This window comes from Hordeum vulgare, chromosome 4H (genome assembly GCF_904849725.1).
Source record: "Hordeum vulgare subsp. vulgare chromosome 4H, MorexV3_pseudomolecules_assembly, whole genome shotgun sequence".
NCBI lineage: Eukaryota > Viridiplantae > Streptophyta > Magnoliopsida > Poales > Poaceae > Hordeum > Hordeum vulgare.
This window is the reverse complement of record NC_058521.1, coordinates 537,410,167-537,429,193: the sequence shown is the minus strand read 5'-3', so window position 1 is coordinate 537,429,193 and position 19,027 is coordinate 537,410,167. Positions and strand designations below refer to the sequence as shown.

The window sequence follows — 19,027 nt, the reverse complement described above, 5'->3', positions numbered from 1 at the left end:
CATCATGCAAGTTCAATGAAAAAAGATACTACATTTATTGCTTCAGAAATTAAACATGTGAGAAATATTTTATTGGCTAGTTAAACTAGTGTCATCCACTCATATTTTACCTTGGTTGATGAGATTTTAGATTTGAGGCTTATAAACCGAAAAGGAGGGAGTAGATAACCATTTGATAAAATCGAGATGCCAGGTAAGCTGCACCGGACCCGCAGCCCAGCGAGGAGAGGCACCCACCGGTGGCCCCAGCTGACAGTGGGTGGACGAGGTCAAGGCAGATCCCGCCGGCCGCCCCCAACTGCCTCCGCACCGAAGTCGTCGCCCTCCCCCTGAAACAAAATCTCTTCCAGAATCGGAGGTGGAAAAGTATCTGCGAGTTTCGCCTTCGCGCGGGCGGCCCGCGGCGGGGGGGAGATGGGCTGCTGCAGCAGCCGGAGCTCGGACTCGCCGGCCAGCCGCGTCACGCGCTGGCGCTCCACCGGGATCGTCGCCCTCCGGGACGCCAGATTGAAGGTTCTTATTGCCCACTGCCCCAGCTCCCCTTTCCTGTAGATGGTCATTTTGGGGGGCGTCCGCCGTATCAGCGCCCCTGAATCCCGGATGCCTATACGTTGAGAGTACGAGCGACGATTCTTTTCCCAGTCAGTGATGGCACGTCGCCGTTTGATTAACTGGTTGAGTGCCTATGGAGGATTCCTAGGTGGAAGGAAAGCGCAGTTTCGCCGATATAAAAGTTAAAAGTATGCCATCCTGTGTAGTAGTATGTGGTGATGCACTAACTTGGAACTGTGTTGCCTTTCTTTTGTCTGAAATGACTTTTTGGCTGACGCGATAGACAGATAAGCATTTAACTTGCCACCTTTTAATCACTGGTTTCGTCATTGTAATAAAAGAAATGCAACCTTAGGAAGATTATCATACTTGCCACTGCAAAATTAAGCATTCTAGGAACTCTAGAGCAGTGTTAAGGTTATGCCTAAAAGTGTTTATGAATAACTGTCTTGCTTTCGACGCCTCAATGTGTACTGAGGTTACTGCTGCAAGCCTGCAACGATGTGCTTCTCAGTTAGCATTTTATAAGACTAAATAGGCTATCTGACGATTTCAGTGATAGATGACGAGAAAATACAGTTACAAACTACAGGTAAGCAACTGAAGCTTGAAAGCAGATGAAACCAAATATCATATGCACGCTCGTGCATATTCTAGAAAAAAAAGGCAGATAAAACCAAAATGGTGAGGCTAGCAAGATAAGCACGAGTGGTTTCACCCAGCCACACAGAGGCCCTACTTGTGTTGGCAGGTGTCGTGCCCCAGCCAACAGCCAGGCTCTGCCTTGTCTTTTTTTCTTTGAATTGTCGAAAACCACATTGATGAAAGCTTCTTTTGCTTGAATAATATGCTATTTCTCTGCTCGAAACTCCCCAAACTACAAGCATTAACAGGACCGAAAGGGCTTATCGCCAGTTGAATTTAGCCCATCGGTTGGGCGTTTAAACCAGCTAAGAAGCAAACCTCCAGGATGCCAGGTAATTTTCCCTGAAGGAGTGAAGCCGCCATAGCAGCGCTAGCTTGTCCCATAACTGCCACGCCAATTGGTTTCTAGTACACAGGTGGGTAAACAGTTTTCGGATGCATAGAGGGCTATTGGTTTGCTAGCAGCCGGTCTGCTGTCTGTATCACTCTGCTGGTGCCAAGAGCTTTAAAATCTCAGCCTCTCATTAAGCCTAGGAACTGATTTTTGTATGCCGAAGATGGCGAGTAATACTCGCATGTGTGTGAAGTGTGGACTTCCAACAGAAGGTGGTGTCTGTGTGAGCGCTACCTTCTGAACCGCTGTCCATGGCCTTCTGAGATCCAGCAAGGAGCCAGAGGACATACGGCTCCTCAGGTCAGCAGCCAAGGGCTATTTGTCCAGGTGTGTCATGGACGGTTCTAATTTATTTTATTTGCATTGACTGGGCAAATAGGTATGAGTGGCACTGGTCAACTTGTAAGATTTTGGTGTTTTTTCTCTCTTCTTTTTGGGTGCGTGTGCGTGCATGCGGGAGCTTGATATCGTTACTGGTTCACTAAATGAAATCCATATGGTGCTTACTCAGTTGTTTGTCCTTGTATAAATATTTTCTATTAGATGGTTCTCATATTCCAGATAGTTAGCAAATAAGTGAAAAAGGGTGCCTTCCTGTATTTCTTACTGTAACGTTGCGCTTCTCTTCCGGAATTGCTTAACATCGTTCCATGCAGGCAGTACCTAATGAAGTTTTACAAGTGGGAAATACCCTTAGAACTCTGGATTTGACAAACAACAAGATAGGTAATCAGAAGTTTCAAGTACTTATCTCCATTCAGGGTGATAGACATTAATGCTTGCTATTGTCTCTTTTTCTTGTACTTAGTCAGAAAGAAACTTGTTGGAAGTTATCTGCACATATATTTTTCACTTTCCAATGTGAGCAAGTGCTATTTTTCAAGCCAACTTGCTACAATTGGACACTTATTTTCTTGCCTTCCTTTTTCTATCAGTTTGCGGATAGAAGTTATCCAAAACCCATGCCGGGCAAGATTACTTAAGCATCTTACTTGGGTAGAATTCCCTGTTCTGAATCTAACTTCCTACCAACTTAGCCAGTTATGAAACCGCATAAGCTGTTTGAACATCTTTGATGTTTGTATAATTCTATTTCTCTTGAGCAATGAAAATTCTTTCTTTTAATTTTGCAGTTGAGATTCCCCAGGAAGTTGGTACCATAGTGCATATGCAAAGACTGGTAAGCATTCTTCTTAGTAAATATCATCTTGGATTTTTTAGAGATGTGTATTTGCATGCAACGGTACTTCCTTTCTTTCTTTATCAATAATGGTTGCTTGATAGTGATGTTTTCTCCTTTTATTCCTGTAGGTTTTGGCTGGTAATTTGATTGAAAACATTCCAGCCAATATTGGATACCTGAGGAACCTTAAAATCCTGACGCTTGACAGAAATAGGATCACTGTCTTGCCTGAAGAATGTTAGTTCATCCGATCATGTCTATATTTTTGTAAGAATTGAAGTGAAACAAGCAAAATATTACCATATGTTTATTATTTTATTATTTACATAACAAAGGTGGCTAAGGCTCTAGTCTAAAACCTTACCCACAAGGAGTTAGTACAGAGTTAGACTTTCATAACATTATTCTACTAACTGTTGCCTCCATTTTCTCACATGATCTTTTGTTCCATACAGTGTGTTCTCTATCAAATCTTCAGCAGCTTACACTTTCTCAGAATTCTTTACTGTGCCTACCTAAAAGTGTTGGAGATTTGTCCAATGTAAGGTTTTTATTTGGTTCAGTATTCCAGGCTTATCCTATCTCTGCAAAAGACTTGTTTCCCAGCACAAAAGGAATGTCTAATTTCTGAAAATCATAAAGGCGCAGTCAGTACTGATTTTTGTTTCACAACAGAAGAATTATTTGTTTTCTGTTTTGTCCAAATAAGTTAATTTTATGAAATTTATCCAGTCTGCATTCCATCAATTTTGTGTTATCCTTTTTTAGGAGCTATTTTGTATTGTTGTCAATAACTTAACATCATTTTGTGTTTGACTCATGCAGATGCTGCTACTTAATGTATCTGATAACAAACTAAATGCCCTTCCTGAATCAATTGGAGGCTGCAAGTCCCTGGAAGAATTGCAGGCAAATGGTAAACCCGCTTGTTTCTGCAACACTACTAGTACTATATAATTTGAGTTTCATGTTCTCCTCTTTTTGCTTGCACTAGTAATCGCGGCCATGCAAGGCACGTCCTGACTAATACGAAGCACATGAAACATGGAAATGGTACATCTTCCATTATTTGTAAATACACGATATAAGAAACATAAAATGATACGATTTTGATAATTTGTCCATAAAAGATAGACAAGGTACATTTGTACCTAATAACTTTAACACTTAGCAATAGATAGAAAGAAGAAAAATATTATAACTGGAGAAGGCAAGGCAACTGTCACAGCTGAAAAATCAATGCTAAATCGACATTTGGTAGGGATCATCGACATTTCCTTCTTCTCAGAGCCTGAAAGACTTCAAATGTCGATTTAGTAACGTTACTATGCTGGGAATGTTATCTTGCCTTCTTGTCTACAATCATCCAGAAAGTTAAATGTTGGTTTAGTCAGGATTACCATTTGCTAGTCTGCAAATAATTTTGGGATGTCAAATCATTACCATGTAGGATAATGCTATTCGTTCGTTGAGCAAAGCTGCCCCGTCCTCTGTTTAGATCGCTAGGTTTTTATTTGAAAGCATCGTCTTACCTACAGCTAACCTTCATGCTAAATATTCAGGAAATGCAATCGAAGACGTGCCCTCGTCAATTTGCAACCTTGCTTGCCTCAAATCTTTATCATTGAACGGAAACAAAATTCGTCAGGTATGTGCCAGTGAATTTATTTGGCATCTTTGACTATCTTGTGCGCTCTATGTATATATTGTCCATGCCGTTATGAAACAAGAAGCACTTAAGGAGCCACCCATTCTCAAACTCTCTTTGGGCTGCAGCTTCCCCAAAACTTATTGAAGGATTGCAAGGCTCTTCAGAACTTGTCACTGCACAACAACCCAATCTCTATGGACCAGTTCCAGCAAGTTAGTGACCTCAGGCCACCATAGATTCCTGCAACTTAATCAACACTATTTTAATTCCCTTTCTCATTTGTCGCAGATGGATGGATTCGCTGAATTTGAAGCACGCAGAAGGAAGAAATTCGACAAGCAAATCGATTCAAATGTGATGATGAGCTCCACAGCCCTGGATGAAGGCATTGATTTACGTTAGTTTTGCAGGGGGGAAACTTGGGTTAACTCATTTTTTTTTCCTCATTAGTCGGAATTAATTGTAAAGTTGTATATATATCAGTCTCTTGACAATCTGATTTGGTAAAGAAATCAATAAATACAGTACAAAACATACGAAAAATGAGTGGACCACCTCTGTCATGTGGATCTACAGTCGTTGACTATCAACATACTATGTACTCTCCTGTCTAAGCCTACAACATCTTCCATTGGCTGAACACTTTTAGTGGCAGCAAGATTTGTCTGGAATCCTATGATGGTGAAAAAAACATTTTAGTCTTCATACAGCTGGCCTTCGAAGCCTTGGTCTACTATCTTTCCGAATGGGCAAGGAGACAGTAGTCCTGATTGCAAATGATCTCTCTATTTCTCTTAAGATCTGAGAGACGAAAATAGAGCAACACATGAGATTGCTAAGTTTAGTTTCAATTTTAAATCTGTTGGTTTGTTATTTGGGTATGTCCCGCCATGCGGATTCCTGTATTCCGGATGATTAAGAATACTTAGGTGACTATTTTTTTTTTAAATACTGCTTTTCTTTATTGAATTTGAAAAATATTACGTCATCTTATTTTATTTCAAAAATGTGATCATGTCGGCCTAAGGCCAATTAGTCCCAATCAGCTACGGCTAGGCCCACAGGCCTGTCGGCTTTTGAAGTGAGCACTTATCGACCTTGTTCAATTAGTACTAATCAGCCTAGCCGCGATGAATTATTACTAATCGGCCTAGCCGCGACCAATTAGTATTAATTGACCTAGCCGCAACCAATTAGTATTAATTGGTGTTGGCAAAGTCAATAAATGCATGGATATTTTTTTGCCACGTAATGCATAATTTTTTATGCCCGATATCAAAATTGCCCTTCTATAAAAAAATTTCGCCTCCATTTTCCGCCAGGCTTTCGCGCCATTTCTTTCGCGCCTCATTTCCCACCATTTCTTTCCTGACAATTTCTTTCCCGCCATTTCTTTCCCGACTCGTTTTCCGCCATTTCTTTCCCGACAATTTCTTTCCCGCCATTTCTTTCTCGCATCGTTCCCCCACCATTGCCCTTGTCATCTGAGTCTATAAAAGGAGGCATTGGACTGTCTTCCTCCATCGTCCAGCCACACTTGAAAACACAAACACTCTAGTCATTATGAGTTTGCCTTGCTCGGATCAAAGCATTAGGCCAAGGAAAATGAAGAGTGCGAGTTTGCCTCGGGGGGTGGAAGTAGTGCATTGTTGGTGCGGTGATCTCTGCAAGGTGAAGGAGGTGGCAGTTTTTTCAGATTGGTTGGGCATGAAGTTTTTCATGTGCGCCAATTATGAGGAAGATCCACCCGTTTCTATTTCTCCGTACATCATGCCTCTAGTATGCTCAAGTCATCAAGAATAAACACATTGTTGATATTATTGTTTACTTGATATTTATATTTATCTTTTTTGTAGTCTCCTCCTCCTCTGTGCATGTACTATCGTTGGATTGACACGGAAATGTCGGACTGGACGGTTGTTAGAGCATATATCTCCATATGTGGTTTTGGTAATTGATGACAATTCCTATGGACTAATGGTTGCCTTAAGTTATATTTATAGGATTTGTCCATAGGCACTTCTTGAAGTCCATCTGTTGGGTTCAAGGAGTTTATACGATGACCAAGGTGGTATTCAAGGTATTATCCAAAGAATGGTCATAGAGACACAAGGTTGATCAAGATCGTCAGACAAAGAGTAAATCAAGATGATCAACACACAAAGCGTACAAGATGTATCGAGAGGGATCAAGTGATTCCATGGTATGGTAAGCATTGTCCAATACGTATTTGTGTACTAACCCATGGTCTTCTTGAGAGTTCTATGTGGGGTTAGGTGTGTTTCCATGGGCTTGCGTCAAAGAGGAAGATCTCATACAACCCATGGAAGATGGCGTCAAGTGGTGGAGGATGGTGGCAATGGACTTGTGAAGATATGCTGAAGAGCGGCTCACCCATAGTGTGTATGTGGGAGCAATCAACTAGTCTTTATCAAGCCAACGAAAGCAATAAAGGTGGTCCATCTTGAGGAAGCCAAGATCATCGTCATCTAGCTCAAGAGGACGAGGTGCAAGGTCTAGGTTTGCCCTTGATAGGTTTTCTGTTTTAGGATAGATTGTTGTACTGTCAAGGGGGGCTCTCAAGTGAGTAGCTTGATCGTATCGTTCGTTGAGAGCTCAAACCATTTGCATACTTGCATCATACTTCTTGGTTCTTGTTTGGTATTTCTCTTTGTGAGTTTTAGAGCTTATGGTCATCTTCATTACACGCTCGAGTTCATCGAAAACGGAGTCCATATGCATCTTCTATGATGTTTTCGATGTTGGGAGTTTTTACCGGTCTTATTCGAAGAAGGGTTATCACCGTTTTCTTATGGGACTTTTCTCACTTGCTTCTTATTGATATTTCTATCAATATTGTGTCAGCCCATGTCGTTAGCTTTCCAACAAACTTGGTTTTGTTGAATTCGGAGTCCGTATGCGAAAGTTACAGCAGTTTCAGTATCCAGCGGTAGTACCGCTCCTCGTGCCAGCGGTAGTACCGCCCCGGAGCGGTAGTAATTTTTTACTACCGCTCCCTAGCGGTAGTACCGCTTCATCGGACTGTTTTTCGTGGCCTCGGCATGGTTGGTGAACCTACCGAGCGGTAGTACCGCTCCCATGAGCGGTAGTACCGCTCTGTGCGGGCTGTGAAGCATAACAGTTGGATTTTTCCCCACCTATAAAAGGGGTCTTCTTCCCCATTGAACCTTATCTCTTTAGCTCGTGTTCTTCCCCATTGTTGACCTTCTTCGAGCTTGCTAACTCTCAATCCCTCCAATGATTCTTGCTAGTTCTTGAGGGAAAAGAGAGAGGAGATGTAGATCCACATTTTCACCAATCACTTTCTCCTCTAAGTGAGGGGAACCCCTTGGGTCTAGATCTTGGAGTTCTTCGTGTTCTTCTTCGTTCTTCCTCTCATTTTCCTCCCTAGCATTAGTTGCTTTGGTGGGATCTGGGAGAGAAGGACTTGGGCACTCCATGTGCCCTTGCCATTGCATTAGTTGCATCGTTTGAGTTCTCCACGGTGATACGTGGAAGTGAAGTTTGAGAAGCTTATTACCTTTGGTACTTAGTACCCTAGATATTGTTCTTCGTGGATGCTTTGGCGTCCTAGAAGCTTGGTGGTGTCTCGGAGCTCAATCATTGTGGTGTAAAGCTCCGGGCAAGCGTCGGGGTCTCCAATTAGGTTGTGGAGATTGCCCCGAGCAATTTTGTACGGGTATCGGTGACCGCCCCCAAGGTTTGCCATTTGTACGGGTTCGGTGACCGCCATCAAGGGTCCCTTAGTGGAATCACGACATCTTGCATTGTGTGAGAGCGTGAGGATATTACGGTGGCCTTAGTGGCATCTTGGGGAGCATTGTGCCTCCACACCGCTCCAACGGAGATTAGCATCCGCAAGGGTGTGAACTTCGGGATACATCATCGTCTCCGTGTGCCTCGGTTATCTCTTACCCGAACCCTTTACTTATGCACTTTACTTTGTGATAGCCATATTGTTTATTGTCATATATCTTGCTATCACTTAGTTGTTTATCTTGCTTAGCATAAGTTCTTGGTGCAAATAGGTGAGCCTAGTTGTTGTAGGTTTTGTGCATGACAAATTAAACGTTAGTTTTATTCCGTATTTGTTCAAGCCTAAACCGTAATTATTTTAAAGCGCCTATTCACCCCCCTCTAGGCAACATCCACGTCCTTTCAACGGTGACCAAGATTCGTGAAAGAGGTCATCATGCATAGGCTAGTTTGTACGCGGAAGAGCGCCGCGAGAAGGCCGAAGCAGAGGAGAAAGCAGAGGAGAAGAGAGAGTGGCAAGAGTACTGTGTGAAGCAGAGGGCTATGATTGATGAGATGAAAAGAAAAACCGAGAAGAGGAACTTCGATTGAAGGAGGTTTACAGAGAGCGACAGGAGGCCCGTGATGCTGAGACGCAGAGAAAGAAAGAAATGGCTCGTGCGGCCAAGGCAACAAAAGAAGCTGGTGATGGAAAAGGTAAATATCCACGTTGGACTCAGTAGATTTATGTTATTGTATCCTAAAATTATTGAATACTTCAACAAGTTGTATCTTAATTTCAGCAAGTTGTATCTTAGTTTGAACATGTTAAGTTTTCCGGCCATATCTTTCCCGCCATATCTTTTCTGCCATTTCTTTCCCGCCATTTCTTCCCCGCCTCGCTTTCCCGCCATTTCTTTCCCGCCTCGCTCTCAGGCACCTATAAAACTCCCCTCCACACTAAGGTGGGATAGTAGTGTAGTCCGGTAGCTCGTCAAGATGTCCCATTATCCTTTTGACCGTAGTTTTCACTCTGGTATGTCCGAATGTCTTCTGTGCTTATCTAGTAATTTCAAGATAGACAATAGAATAGTTTCATGGGACGAACTCATCAGTAGTGACACGCTACTGAATGAGGTTGTCCATGCATTAGCTAGGAAAGGGTGGCCTCCAAGGACATTTGAGGAGATACAGAAAGAACTTATCACGTTGAATGAAAGATGGAAGAAGAAAGGCCAACACATACACGGTGTAGTAAAACATCCATTTTTATGGATGGACGACAGCGAGGACGAAGACGATATCTTCATGCCGAGTACGAGGGACAAGACTACCTCATCATCGAAGGGCAAGAGCTCTGCGTCGACGAAGTACGAGAGCTCTACATCATCGAAGGGCAAGAGCTCTGCATCGACAGAGGATGACAATGATGTTGGAAATATGCCCTAGAGGCAATAATAAATTGGTTATTATCATATTTCCTTGTTCATGATAATCGTCTATTGTTCATGCTATAATTGTATTAACAGGAAGCAGTAATACATGTGTGAATAAATAGATCACAATGTGTCCCTAGCAAGCCTCTAGTTGGATAGCTCGTTAGTCAATAGATGATCATGGTTTCCTAATTATGGGCATTAGATGTCATTGATAATGGGATCACATCATTGGGAGAATGATGTGATGGACAAGACCCAATCCTAAGCATAGCACTAGATCGTATTGTTCGTATGCTAAAGCTTTTCTAATGTCAAGTGTCTTTTCCTTCGACCGTGAGATTGTGCAACTCCCGGATACCGTAGGAGTGCTTTGGGTGTATCAAACGTCACAACATAACTGGGTGACTATAAAGGTGCACTACGGGTACCTCTGAAAGTGTCTGTTGGGTTGGTATGAATTGAGATCGAGATTTGTCACTCCGTGTGACGGAGAGGTATCTCTGGGCCCACTCGGTAGAACATCATCATGAGCTCAATGTGACTAAGGAGTTAGTCACACGATGACGTGCTACGGAACGAGTAAAGAGACTTACCGGTAACGAGATTGAACAAGGTATAGATATACCGACGATCGAATCTCGGGCAAGTTCTACACCGACAGACAAAGGGAATTGTATACGGGATTGATTGAATCCTTGACATTGTGGTTCATCCGATGAGATCATCGTGGAACATGTGGGAGCCACCATGGGTATCCAGATCCCGCTGATGGTTATTGGACGGAGAACGTCTCGGTCATGTCTGCATGCTTCCCGAACCCGTAGGGTCTACACACTTAAGGTTCGATGACGCTAGGGTTATAGGGAATTGTTATACGAGGTTACCGAAAGTTGTTAGGAGTCCCGGATGAGATCCCGGACATCACGAGGAGCTCCAGAATGGTTCGGAGGTAAATATTGATATATAGGATGGATGGTTTTGGACACCGGAAATGTTTCGGGCATCACCGGTAGCGTACCGAGACCACCGAAAATGGTCCCGGGGGTCCACCGGGAGGGGCCACCTAGCCCAAGAGGTAGCATGGGCCAAAAGGGGGAGGGCAACCAGCCCAAAGTGGGCTGGTGCGCCTCCCACAAAGAGTCCCAAGGCGCAGGAGGTGGAGAGGGGGCGGGGGAAACCCTAGGCGCTGGTGGGCCTAAGGCCCACCTAGGGGTGCGCGAACCCCTCCCCCTGCCCTGGCCGCCGCACCTCCCATCTGGGGGGCTGCCGCACCACCTTGGGTGGGAACCCTAGGGGTGGCACCCCCTCCCCTCCTCCTATATATAGTGGGGGTTTTGGGGCTGTTTTGCACACGGTTTTTCCTCTCCCTCGGCGCACCCTGCTCCTCTCCTTCCTCCTCTCCCACGGTGCTTGGCGAAGCTGTGCCGGGAGACCTCGTCTCTCCATCGACACTACGCCGTCGTGCTGCCGGAGATCTTCCCCAACCTCTCCCTCCTCCTTGCTGGATCAAGGTGCGGGAGACGTCACCGGGCTGCACGTGTGTTGAACACGGAGGTGCCGTGGTTCGACACTAGATTGGAATCACACCGCGATTTGAATCGCCGCGAGTACGACTCCATCAACCGCGTTCTAGCAACGCTTCCGCTTAGCGATCTTCAAAGGTATGAAGATGCACTCACCCCTCTCTCGTTGCTGGTCTCTCCATAGGAAGATCTGAATATGCATAGGATTTTTTTTGAATTTATGCTACGTTACCCAACAGTGGCATCCGAGCCAGGTTTTCTATGCGTAGATTCTATGCACGAGTAGAACACAAAAGGTTGTGGGCGATGATTTGTCAATTGCTTGCCGCTACTAGTCTTATTATTTTCCAGCGGTATTGTGGGATGAAGCGGCCCGAACCGACCTTACACGTACGCTTACGTGAGACTGGTTCCACCGACACACATGCACACCGTGCATAAAGGTGGCTAGCGGGTGTCTGTCTCTCCTACTCTAGTCGGATTGGATTTGATGAAAAGGGTCCTTATGAAGGGTAAATAGCTTAGGCATATCATCGTTGTGGCTGTCACGTAGGTAAGAAGGCATTCTTGCTAGAAACCCAAATCAGCCACGTAAAACTTGCAACAACAATTAGAGGACGTCTAACTTGTTTTTGCAAGGTTTGACATGTGATGTGATATGGCCAAATTTGTGATGTTGCATGTACGATGTATGAGATGATCATGTTATTGTAATAGGTTTCACGACTTGCATGTCGATGAGTATGACAACCGGCAGGAGCCATATGAGTTGTCTTAATTTATTGTATGAAATGCAACGCCATGTGCTTACTACTTTTACTTCATTGCTAACGGTTAGCTATAGTAGTAGTGATAGTAGTAATTGGCGTGACGACTTCACGAAGACACGATGATGGAGATCATGGTGTCACGCCGGTGACAATGATGATCATGCGATGCCTGAAGATGGAGATCGAAAGAGCAAAGATGATAATGGCCATATCATGTCACTATATGATTGCATTGTGATGTTTATCATGTTTTCCATCTTATTGCTTAGAACGACGGTAGCATAGTAAGATGATCCCTCTTAATAATTTCGAGAACGTATTCCCCTAAGTGTGCACCGTTGCGAAGGATCGTTGTCTCGAAGGACCACGTGATGATCGGGTGTGATAGATTCTAACGTTCGCATACAACGGGTGTAAGCCAAATTTACACACGCGAAACACCTAGGTTGACTCGACGAGCTTAGCATGTACAGACATGACCTCAAATACAAGAGACGAAAGGTCGAACATGAGTCGTATGGTTGAATACGATCAGCATGAAGTTGCTCACCATGATGACTAGTCCGTCTCGCGTGATGATCGGACACGGGTTAGTCAACATGGATCATGTATCACTTAGATGACTGGAGGGATGTCGATTTAAGTGGGAGTTCATACTTAATTTGATTAAATGAACTTAATTGTCATGAACTTAGTCTAAAAGTTGTCTTTATAAATATTGTAGATGGCCAACGTCAACCTCAATTTCAACGCATTCCTAGAGAAAAACAAGTTGAAAGATGATGGTAGCAACTATGCGGCCTCGTTCGCAACTTGAAGCTCATCCTTGAAGCAGCTAAAAAGTCTTATGTCCTTGATGCGCCGCTAGGTGACCCTCCCGCTCGCGCAACAGCCCAGGACATTCTGAACGTCTGGCAAACGCGGAGTGATGACTACTCTTTGGTTAGGTGTGGCATGTTATACAGTTTGGAAACGGGGCTCCAAAGGCGTTTTGAGCAACACGGTGCATATGAGATGTTCCAAGAGCTGAAACTGGTTTTCCAAGCTCATGTCCGCGTCGAGAGATATGAAGTCTCCGACAAGTTCTTTAGCTGTAAGATGGAGGAGAACAGTTCTGTCAGTGAGCACATACTCAAAATGTCTGGGTTACACGGTCGTCTGACTTCACTTGGAGTCGAACTTCCGGATGATGCTATAATTGACAGAATCCTCCAGTCTTTCCCACCAAGCTACAAAGGTTTTGTGCTGAACTACAACATGCAAGGGATGGAGAAGACCATTCCCGAGTTGTACTCGATGCTCAAGTCTGCAGAAGTAGAAATCAAGAAAGAGCATCAAGTGTTGATGGTCAACAAGACCACCAGTTTCAAGAAGGGCAAGGGTAAGAAGAACTTCAAGAAAGACGACAAAGCCGTTGCCGCGCCCGGTAAGCCAGATGCCGAGAAGAAGAAAAAGAATGGACCCAAGCCTGAGACTGAGTGCTTCTATTGCAAGGGAAAAGGTTACTGGAAGCGGAACTGCCCCAAGTACTTAGCGGACAAGAAGGCCGACAATGTTAAAGGTATATGTGATATACATGTTATTGATGTGTACCTTACCAGCGCTCGTAGTAGCTCCTGGGTATTTTATACCGGTGTTGTTGCTCACATTTGCAACTCAAAGTAGGAACTGCGGAATAAGCGGAGACTGGCCAAGGACGAGGTGACGATGCGCGTCGGGAATGGCTCCAAGGTCGATGTGATCACCGTCGGCACGCTACCTCTACATCTACCGTCGGGATTAGTTTTAAACCTTAATAATTGTTATTTAGTACCAGCTTTGAGCATGAATATTGTATCAGGGTCTTGCTTAATGCGAGACGACTACTCATTTAAGTCAGAGAATAATGGTTGTTCTATTTATATGAGTGATATGTTTTATGGTCATGCTCCATTGGTGAATGGTTTATTCTTGATGAATCTCGATCGTGATGTTACACATATTCATAGTGTTAGTACCAAAAGATGTAAAGTTGATAATGATAGTCCCACATACTTTTGGCACTGCCGCCTTGGTCATATCGGTGTGAAGCGCATGAAGAAGCTCCATACTGATGGACTATTAGAGTCTCTTGACTTTGAATCATTTGACACGTGCGAACCGTGCCTCATGGGCAAGATGACTAAGACTCCATTCTCTAGAATAATGGAGAGAGCGGCCGACTTATTGGAAATAATACATACTGATGTGTGTGGTCCAATGAACGTTGAAGCTCGCGGTGGCTACCATTATGTTCTCACTCTCACCGATGATTTGAGTAGGTATGGGTATATCTACTTGATAAAGCACAAATCTGAGACGCTTGAAAAGTTCAAGGAATTTCAGAGTGAGGTTGAGAATCAACGTGACAGAAAAATTAAGTGTCTACGATCTGATCGTGGAGGAGAATATTTGAGTCACGAGTTTGGCACACACCTAAGGAAGTGTGGAATCGTTTCACAGCTGACGCCGCCTGGCACAACACAACGCAACGGAGTGTCTGAACGTCGTAATCACACTTTATTAGATATGGTACGATGTATGATGTCTCTTACCGACTTACCGCTATCATTTTGGGGATACGCATTAGAAACTACAGCATTCACTTTAAATAGGGCACCGTCTAAATCCGTTGAGACGACACCATATGAACTATGGTTTGGCAAGAAACCTAAGTTGTCGTTTCTTAAAGTTTGGGGCTACGATGCTTATGTGAAGAAATTTCAACCAGAGAAGCTCGAACCCAAAGCGGAGAAATGCGTATTCATAGGATACCCTAAGGAAACTATTGTTTATACCTTCTATATTAGATCCGAAGGTAAAACCTTTGTTGCCAAGAACGGATCCTTTCTAGAGAAAGAGTTTCTCTCGAAAGAAGTAAGTGGGAGGAAAGTAGAACTTAATGAGGTAATTATACCCCCTCTCGAACAGGAAAGTAGCGCAACGCGGGAAATTGTTCATGTGGCACCTACACCAAGTGAAGAGGAAGTTAATGATAATGATCATGAAGCTTCGGATCAAGTTACTACTGAACCGCGAAGGTCCACAAGGGCACGCTCCGCACCAGAGTGGTACGGCAACCCTGTGATGGAAATCATGTTGTTAGACAACGGTGAACCTTCGAACTATGAAGAAGCAATGGCGGGCCCATATTCCAACAAATGGCTTGAGGCTATGAAATCCGAGATAGGATCCATGTATGAGAACAAAGTATGGACTTTGGTGGACTTCCCCAATGACCGGTGAGCCATAGAAAATAAATGGATCTTCAAGAAGAAGACTGATGCAAACGGTAATGTGACCGTTTATAAAGCTCGACTTGTCGCAAAGGGTTTTCGACAAATTCAAGGATTTGACTACGAAGAGACTTTCTCTCCCGTAGCGAAGCTGAAATCAGTCCGAATCATGTTAGCAATTGCCGCCTTTTATGATTATGAATTTTGGCAAATGGACGTCAAAACAACGTTCCTTAACGGGAATCTTAAGGAAGAGTTGTATATGATGCAACTAGAAGGTTTTGTCGACCCTAAGGGTGCTAACAAAATGTGCAAGCTCCAGCGCTCCATCTATGGGCTGGTGCAAGAATCTCGGAGTTGGAACATTCGCTTCAGTGAGGTGATTAAAGCGTTTGGGTTCATACAGGTTTACAGAGAAGCCTGTCTGTACAAGAAAGTGAGTGAGAGCTCTGTAGCTTTCCTCATACTCTATGTGGATGAAATATTATTGATGGGGAATAATATAGAGATGTTGGAGAGCATAAAGGCCTATTTGAACAAGAGTTTTTCTACGAAGGACCTTGGAGAAGCTGCATACATATTAGGCATCAAGATCTATAGAGATAGATCGAGACGCCTCATAGGTCTTTCGCAAAGTACATACCTTGACAAGATATTGAAGAAGTTCAATATGGAAAACTCAAAGAAAGGGTTCTTGCCAGTTTTGCAAGGTATGAGATTGAGTAAGACCCAGTCACCGACCACGACAGCAGATAGAGAGAAGATGAGTACTGTCCCCTACGCTTCAGCCGTAGGCTCTCTAATGTATGCCATGTTGTGTACCAGACCTGATATAAACCTTGCCATAAGTTTGGTAGGGAGGTACCAAAGTGATACCGGTATGGAACACTGGACAACGGTCAAGAATATCCTTAAGTACCTGAGAAGGACTAAGGAGACGTTTCTCGTTTATGGAGGTGACGAAGAGCTCGTCGTAAAGGGTTACGTCGATGCTAGCTTCCACACAGATCCAGATGACTCTAAGTCACAGACAGGATACGTATATGTGTTGAATGGTGGGGCAGTGAGCTTATGCAGTAGCAAGCAAGAAGTTGTGGCAGCATCTACATGTGAAGCGGAGTACATAGCTGCTTCAGAAGCGGCTCATGAAGGATTTTGGATGAAGGAGCTCATCACCGACCTTGGAGTGGTTCCAAGCGCATCGGGTCCAATGACACTCTTTTGTGATAACACTGGGGCCATTGCCATAGCCAAGGAGCCCAGGTTTCACCGGAAGACGAAGCACATCAAACGCCGCTACAACTACATCCAGGACCATGTCCAGAGTGGAGTAATAGAGATTTGTAAAGTACATACGGATCTGAATGTTGCAGACCCGTTGACTAAACCTCTTCCTCGAGCAAAACATGATCAACACCATAATGCTATGGGTGTTCGATACATCACAATGTAACCAGATTATTGACTCTAGTGCAAGTGGGAGACTGTTGGAAATATGCCCTAGAGGCAATAATAAAATGGTTATTATCATATTTCCTTGTTCATGATAATCGTCTATTGTTCATGCTATAACTGTATTAACAGGAAACAGTAATACATGTGTGAATAAATAGATCACAATGTGTCCCTAGCATGCCTCTAGTTGGCTAGCTCGTTAGTCAATAGATGATCATGGTTTCCTGATTATGGGCATTAGATGTCATTGATAACGGGATCACATCATTGGGAGAATGATGTGATGGACAAGACCCAATCCTAAGCATAGCACTAGATCGTATTGTTCGTATGCTAAAGCTTTTCTAATGTCAAGTGTCTTTTCCTTCGACCGTGAGATTGTGCAACTCCCGGATACCGTAGGAGTGCTTTGGGTGTATCAAACGTCACAACGTAACTGGGTGACTATAAAGGTGCACTAGGGGTACCTCTAAAAGTGTCTATTGGGTTGGTACGAATCGAGATCGATATTTGTCACTCCGTGTGACGGAGAGGTATCTCTAGGCCCACTCGGTAGAACATCATCATGAGCTCAATGTGATTAAGGAGTTAGTCACACGATGACGTGCTACGGAACGAGTAAAGAGACTTACCGGTAACGAGATTGAACAAGGTATAGGTATACCGACGATCGAATCTCGGGCATACCGACAGACAAAGGGAATTGTATACGGGATTGATTGAATCCTTGACATCGTGGTTCATCCGATGAGATCATCGTGGAACATGTGGGAGCCACCATGGGTATCCAGATCCCGCTGATGGTTATTGGCCGGAGAACGTCTCGGTCATGTCTGCATGCTTCCCGAACCCGTAGGGTCTACACACTTAAGGTTCGATGACGCTAGGATTATAGGGAATTGTTATACGAGGTTACCGAAAGTTGTTCGGAGTCCCGGATGAGATCCTGGACGTCACGAGGAGCTCCGGAATGGTCCGGAGGTAAATATTGATATATAGGATGGATGGTTTTGGACACCGGAAATGTTTCGGGCGTCACCGGTAGCGTACCGGGACCACCGGGACCACCGGAAATGGTCCCGGGGGTCCACCGGGAGGGGCCACCAGGCCCAAGAGGTAGCATGGGCCAAAAGGGGGAGGGCAACCAGCCCAAAGTGGGCTGGTGCGCCTCCCACAAAGAGGCCCAAGGCGCAGGAGGTGGAGAGGTGGGGAAACCCTAGGCGATGGTGGGCCTAAGGCCCACCTAGTGGTGCGCCACAACTACAAGAAATATGTCAACTAACGACCTTCAATATTGGTCACTGAATGGTCATTGATTTCCATTTGTTACCTTTTTATGACCAAAAACAGAAGGTCTAAAGCTGAGGGTCTTTAATGAACTATAACGACCTTTTTGTGGATTGGTCGTAGGATTTTATGACCAAACAGAAGGTCGTAGGTTTAACGACCAAATGATTTGGTCACTAGCAATCTGCCCGCACCACATCAGAGCCACCATGGCAGGCTGACGTGGCAGAATTATAACCAAATGAAAAGGAAGTAAATAAGATTCAGCCCGGTCCATTCCGGTCGTCTACATGGGCCGGGCCCAATAATTTGGCCTTTTATTTTCTGGGATAGAATCTTTTACTGAGAAGGTTTTTTATTAGTCCACTTTTCTTTTGGGCCTTGGCCTACTCTTTTTTTAGGCCCAAGCTTTTTTAGACAAATTCTAATTTGGGCCTTGGCCTACTCTTTTTGTAGGCCCAAGCCTTCTTAGTCTATTTCTTGTTTGGGCCTCGACCTTTTTGCTGTCCAAACTAACTTTAGTGCCCAAACAAAATGGTCCAAACAAAACTTAAATAATTGACAACTTCACAAAATACTTCATCAGGTTCACAGGTTCAAATAGAGCAATACATTGTTTCATCACCAGAATGACCAATCACTTAAATAATTGACAACTTCACAGGTGCACAGCTTCACAAAAACTCATCACGCATTTCCACCGAGCTCTCAAAGTCCATGCCCATCGGACTTTCCTGATGGTCCGTCGTAGCCGCCATAGTTGCTTTCTGCTTTGTGACTCTATCAGGTTCATCAGGTTCCAGGATCCTCTTTGTTTGTCCTGGAGGTGGGGCCATCACCGTTCCTGGAGGCATTGCAGCAGATGCTTCTGAGCTCTTCCTCTTCTTGCTGGCTGTCTTCAGTGCCTTGTATAAATAGCACAGAAAAAAATTAGATCACAAGATAAATATGTGAGCACAAGGAAACACAGAGCATACAAGAACCCGAACCCTCCAAGCAAGACAAAGTTTGCACCTTAACAGTCTTCTGCACTACAACTTCATCCTCCTTAGGATTGTACTTTGGGTCATCACTGATAACTCCACTACCTTCTTGAACCCCATTAGTTGTACCTCGTT

At 44.2% G+C, this 19,027-nt stretch overlaps 1 protein-coding gene across 1 annotated transcript; it reads left to right on the top strand.

The window, feature by feature from the left end:
* The first annotated feature begins 288 nt into the window (after positions 1–288).
* LOC123449337 (plant intracellular Ras-group-related LRR protein 7) lies at positions 289–5,130 on the top strand. The gene is made up of 9 exons (XM_045126530.1): positions 289–513; positions 2,248–2,317; positions 2,725–2,771; positions 2,903–3,011; positions 3,230–3,315; positions 3,600–3,690; positions 4,337–4,422; positions 4,551–4,637; positions 4,714–5,130. Exons 1-9 carry the CDS (start codon positions 415–417, stop codon positions 4,825–4,827), a joined length of 789 nt encoding a protein of 262 aa, XP_044982465.1. The 5' UTR covers positions 289–414; the 3' UTR covers positions 4,828–5,130.
* The last annotated feature ends 13,897 nt before the right edge of the window (positions 5,131–19,027 follow it).

Excerpts from the sequence above, each read along its gene's own strand:
- LOC123449337 (XM_045126530.1), top strand. The coding sequence starts at position 415 with ATGGGCTGCTGCAGCAGCCGGAGCTCGGACTCGCCGGCCAGCCGCGTC. Across the intron at positions 2,318-2,724 it reads TTTGACAAACAACAAGATAG|TTGAGATTCCCCAGGAAGTT; the intron begins GTAATCAGAAGT and ends TTAATTTTGCAG. Across the intron at positions 3,691-4,336 it reads GGAAGAATTGCAGGCAAATG|GAAATGCAATCGAAGACGTG; the intron begins GTAAACCCGCTT and ends CTAAATATTCAG.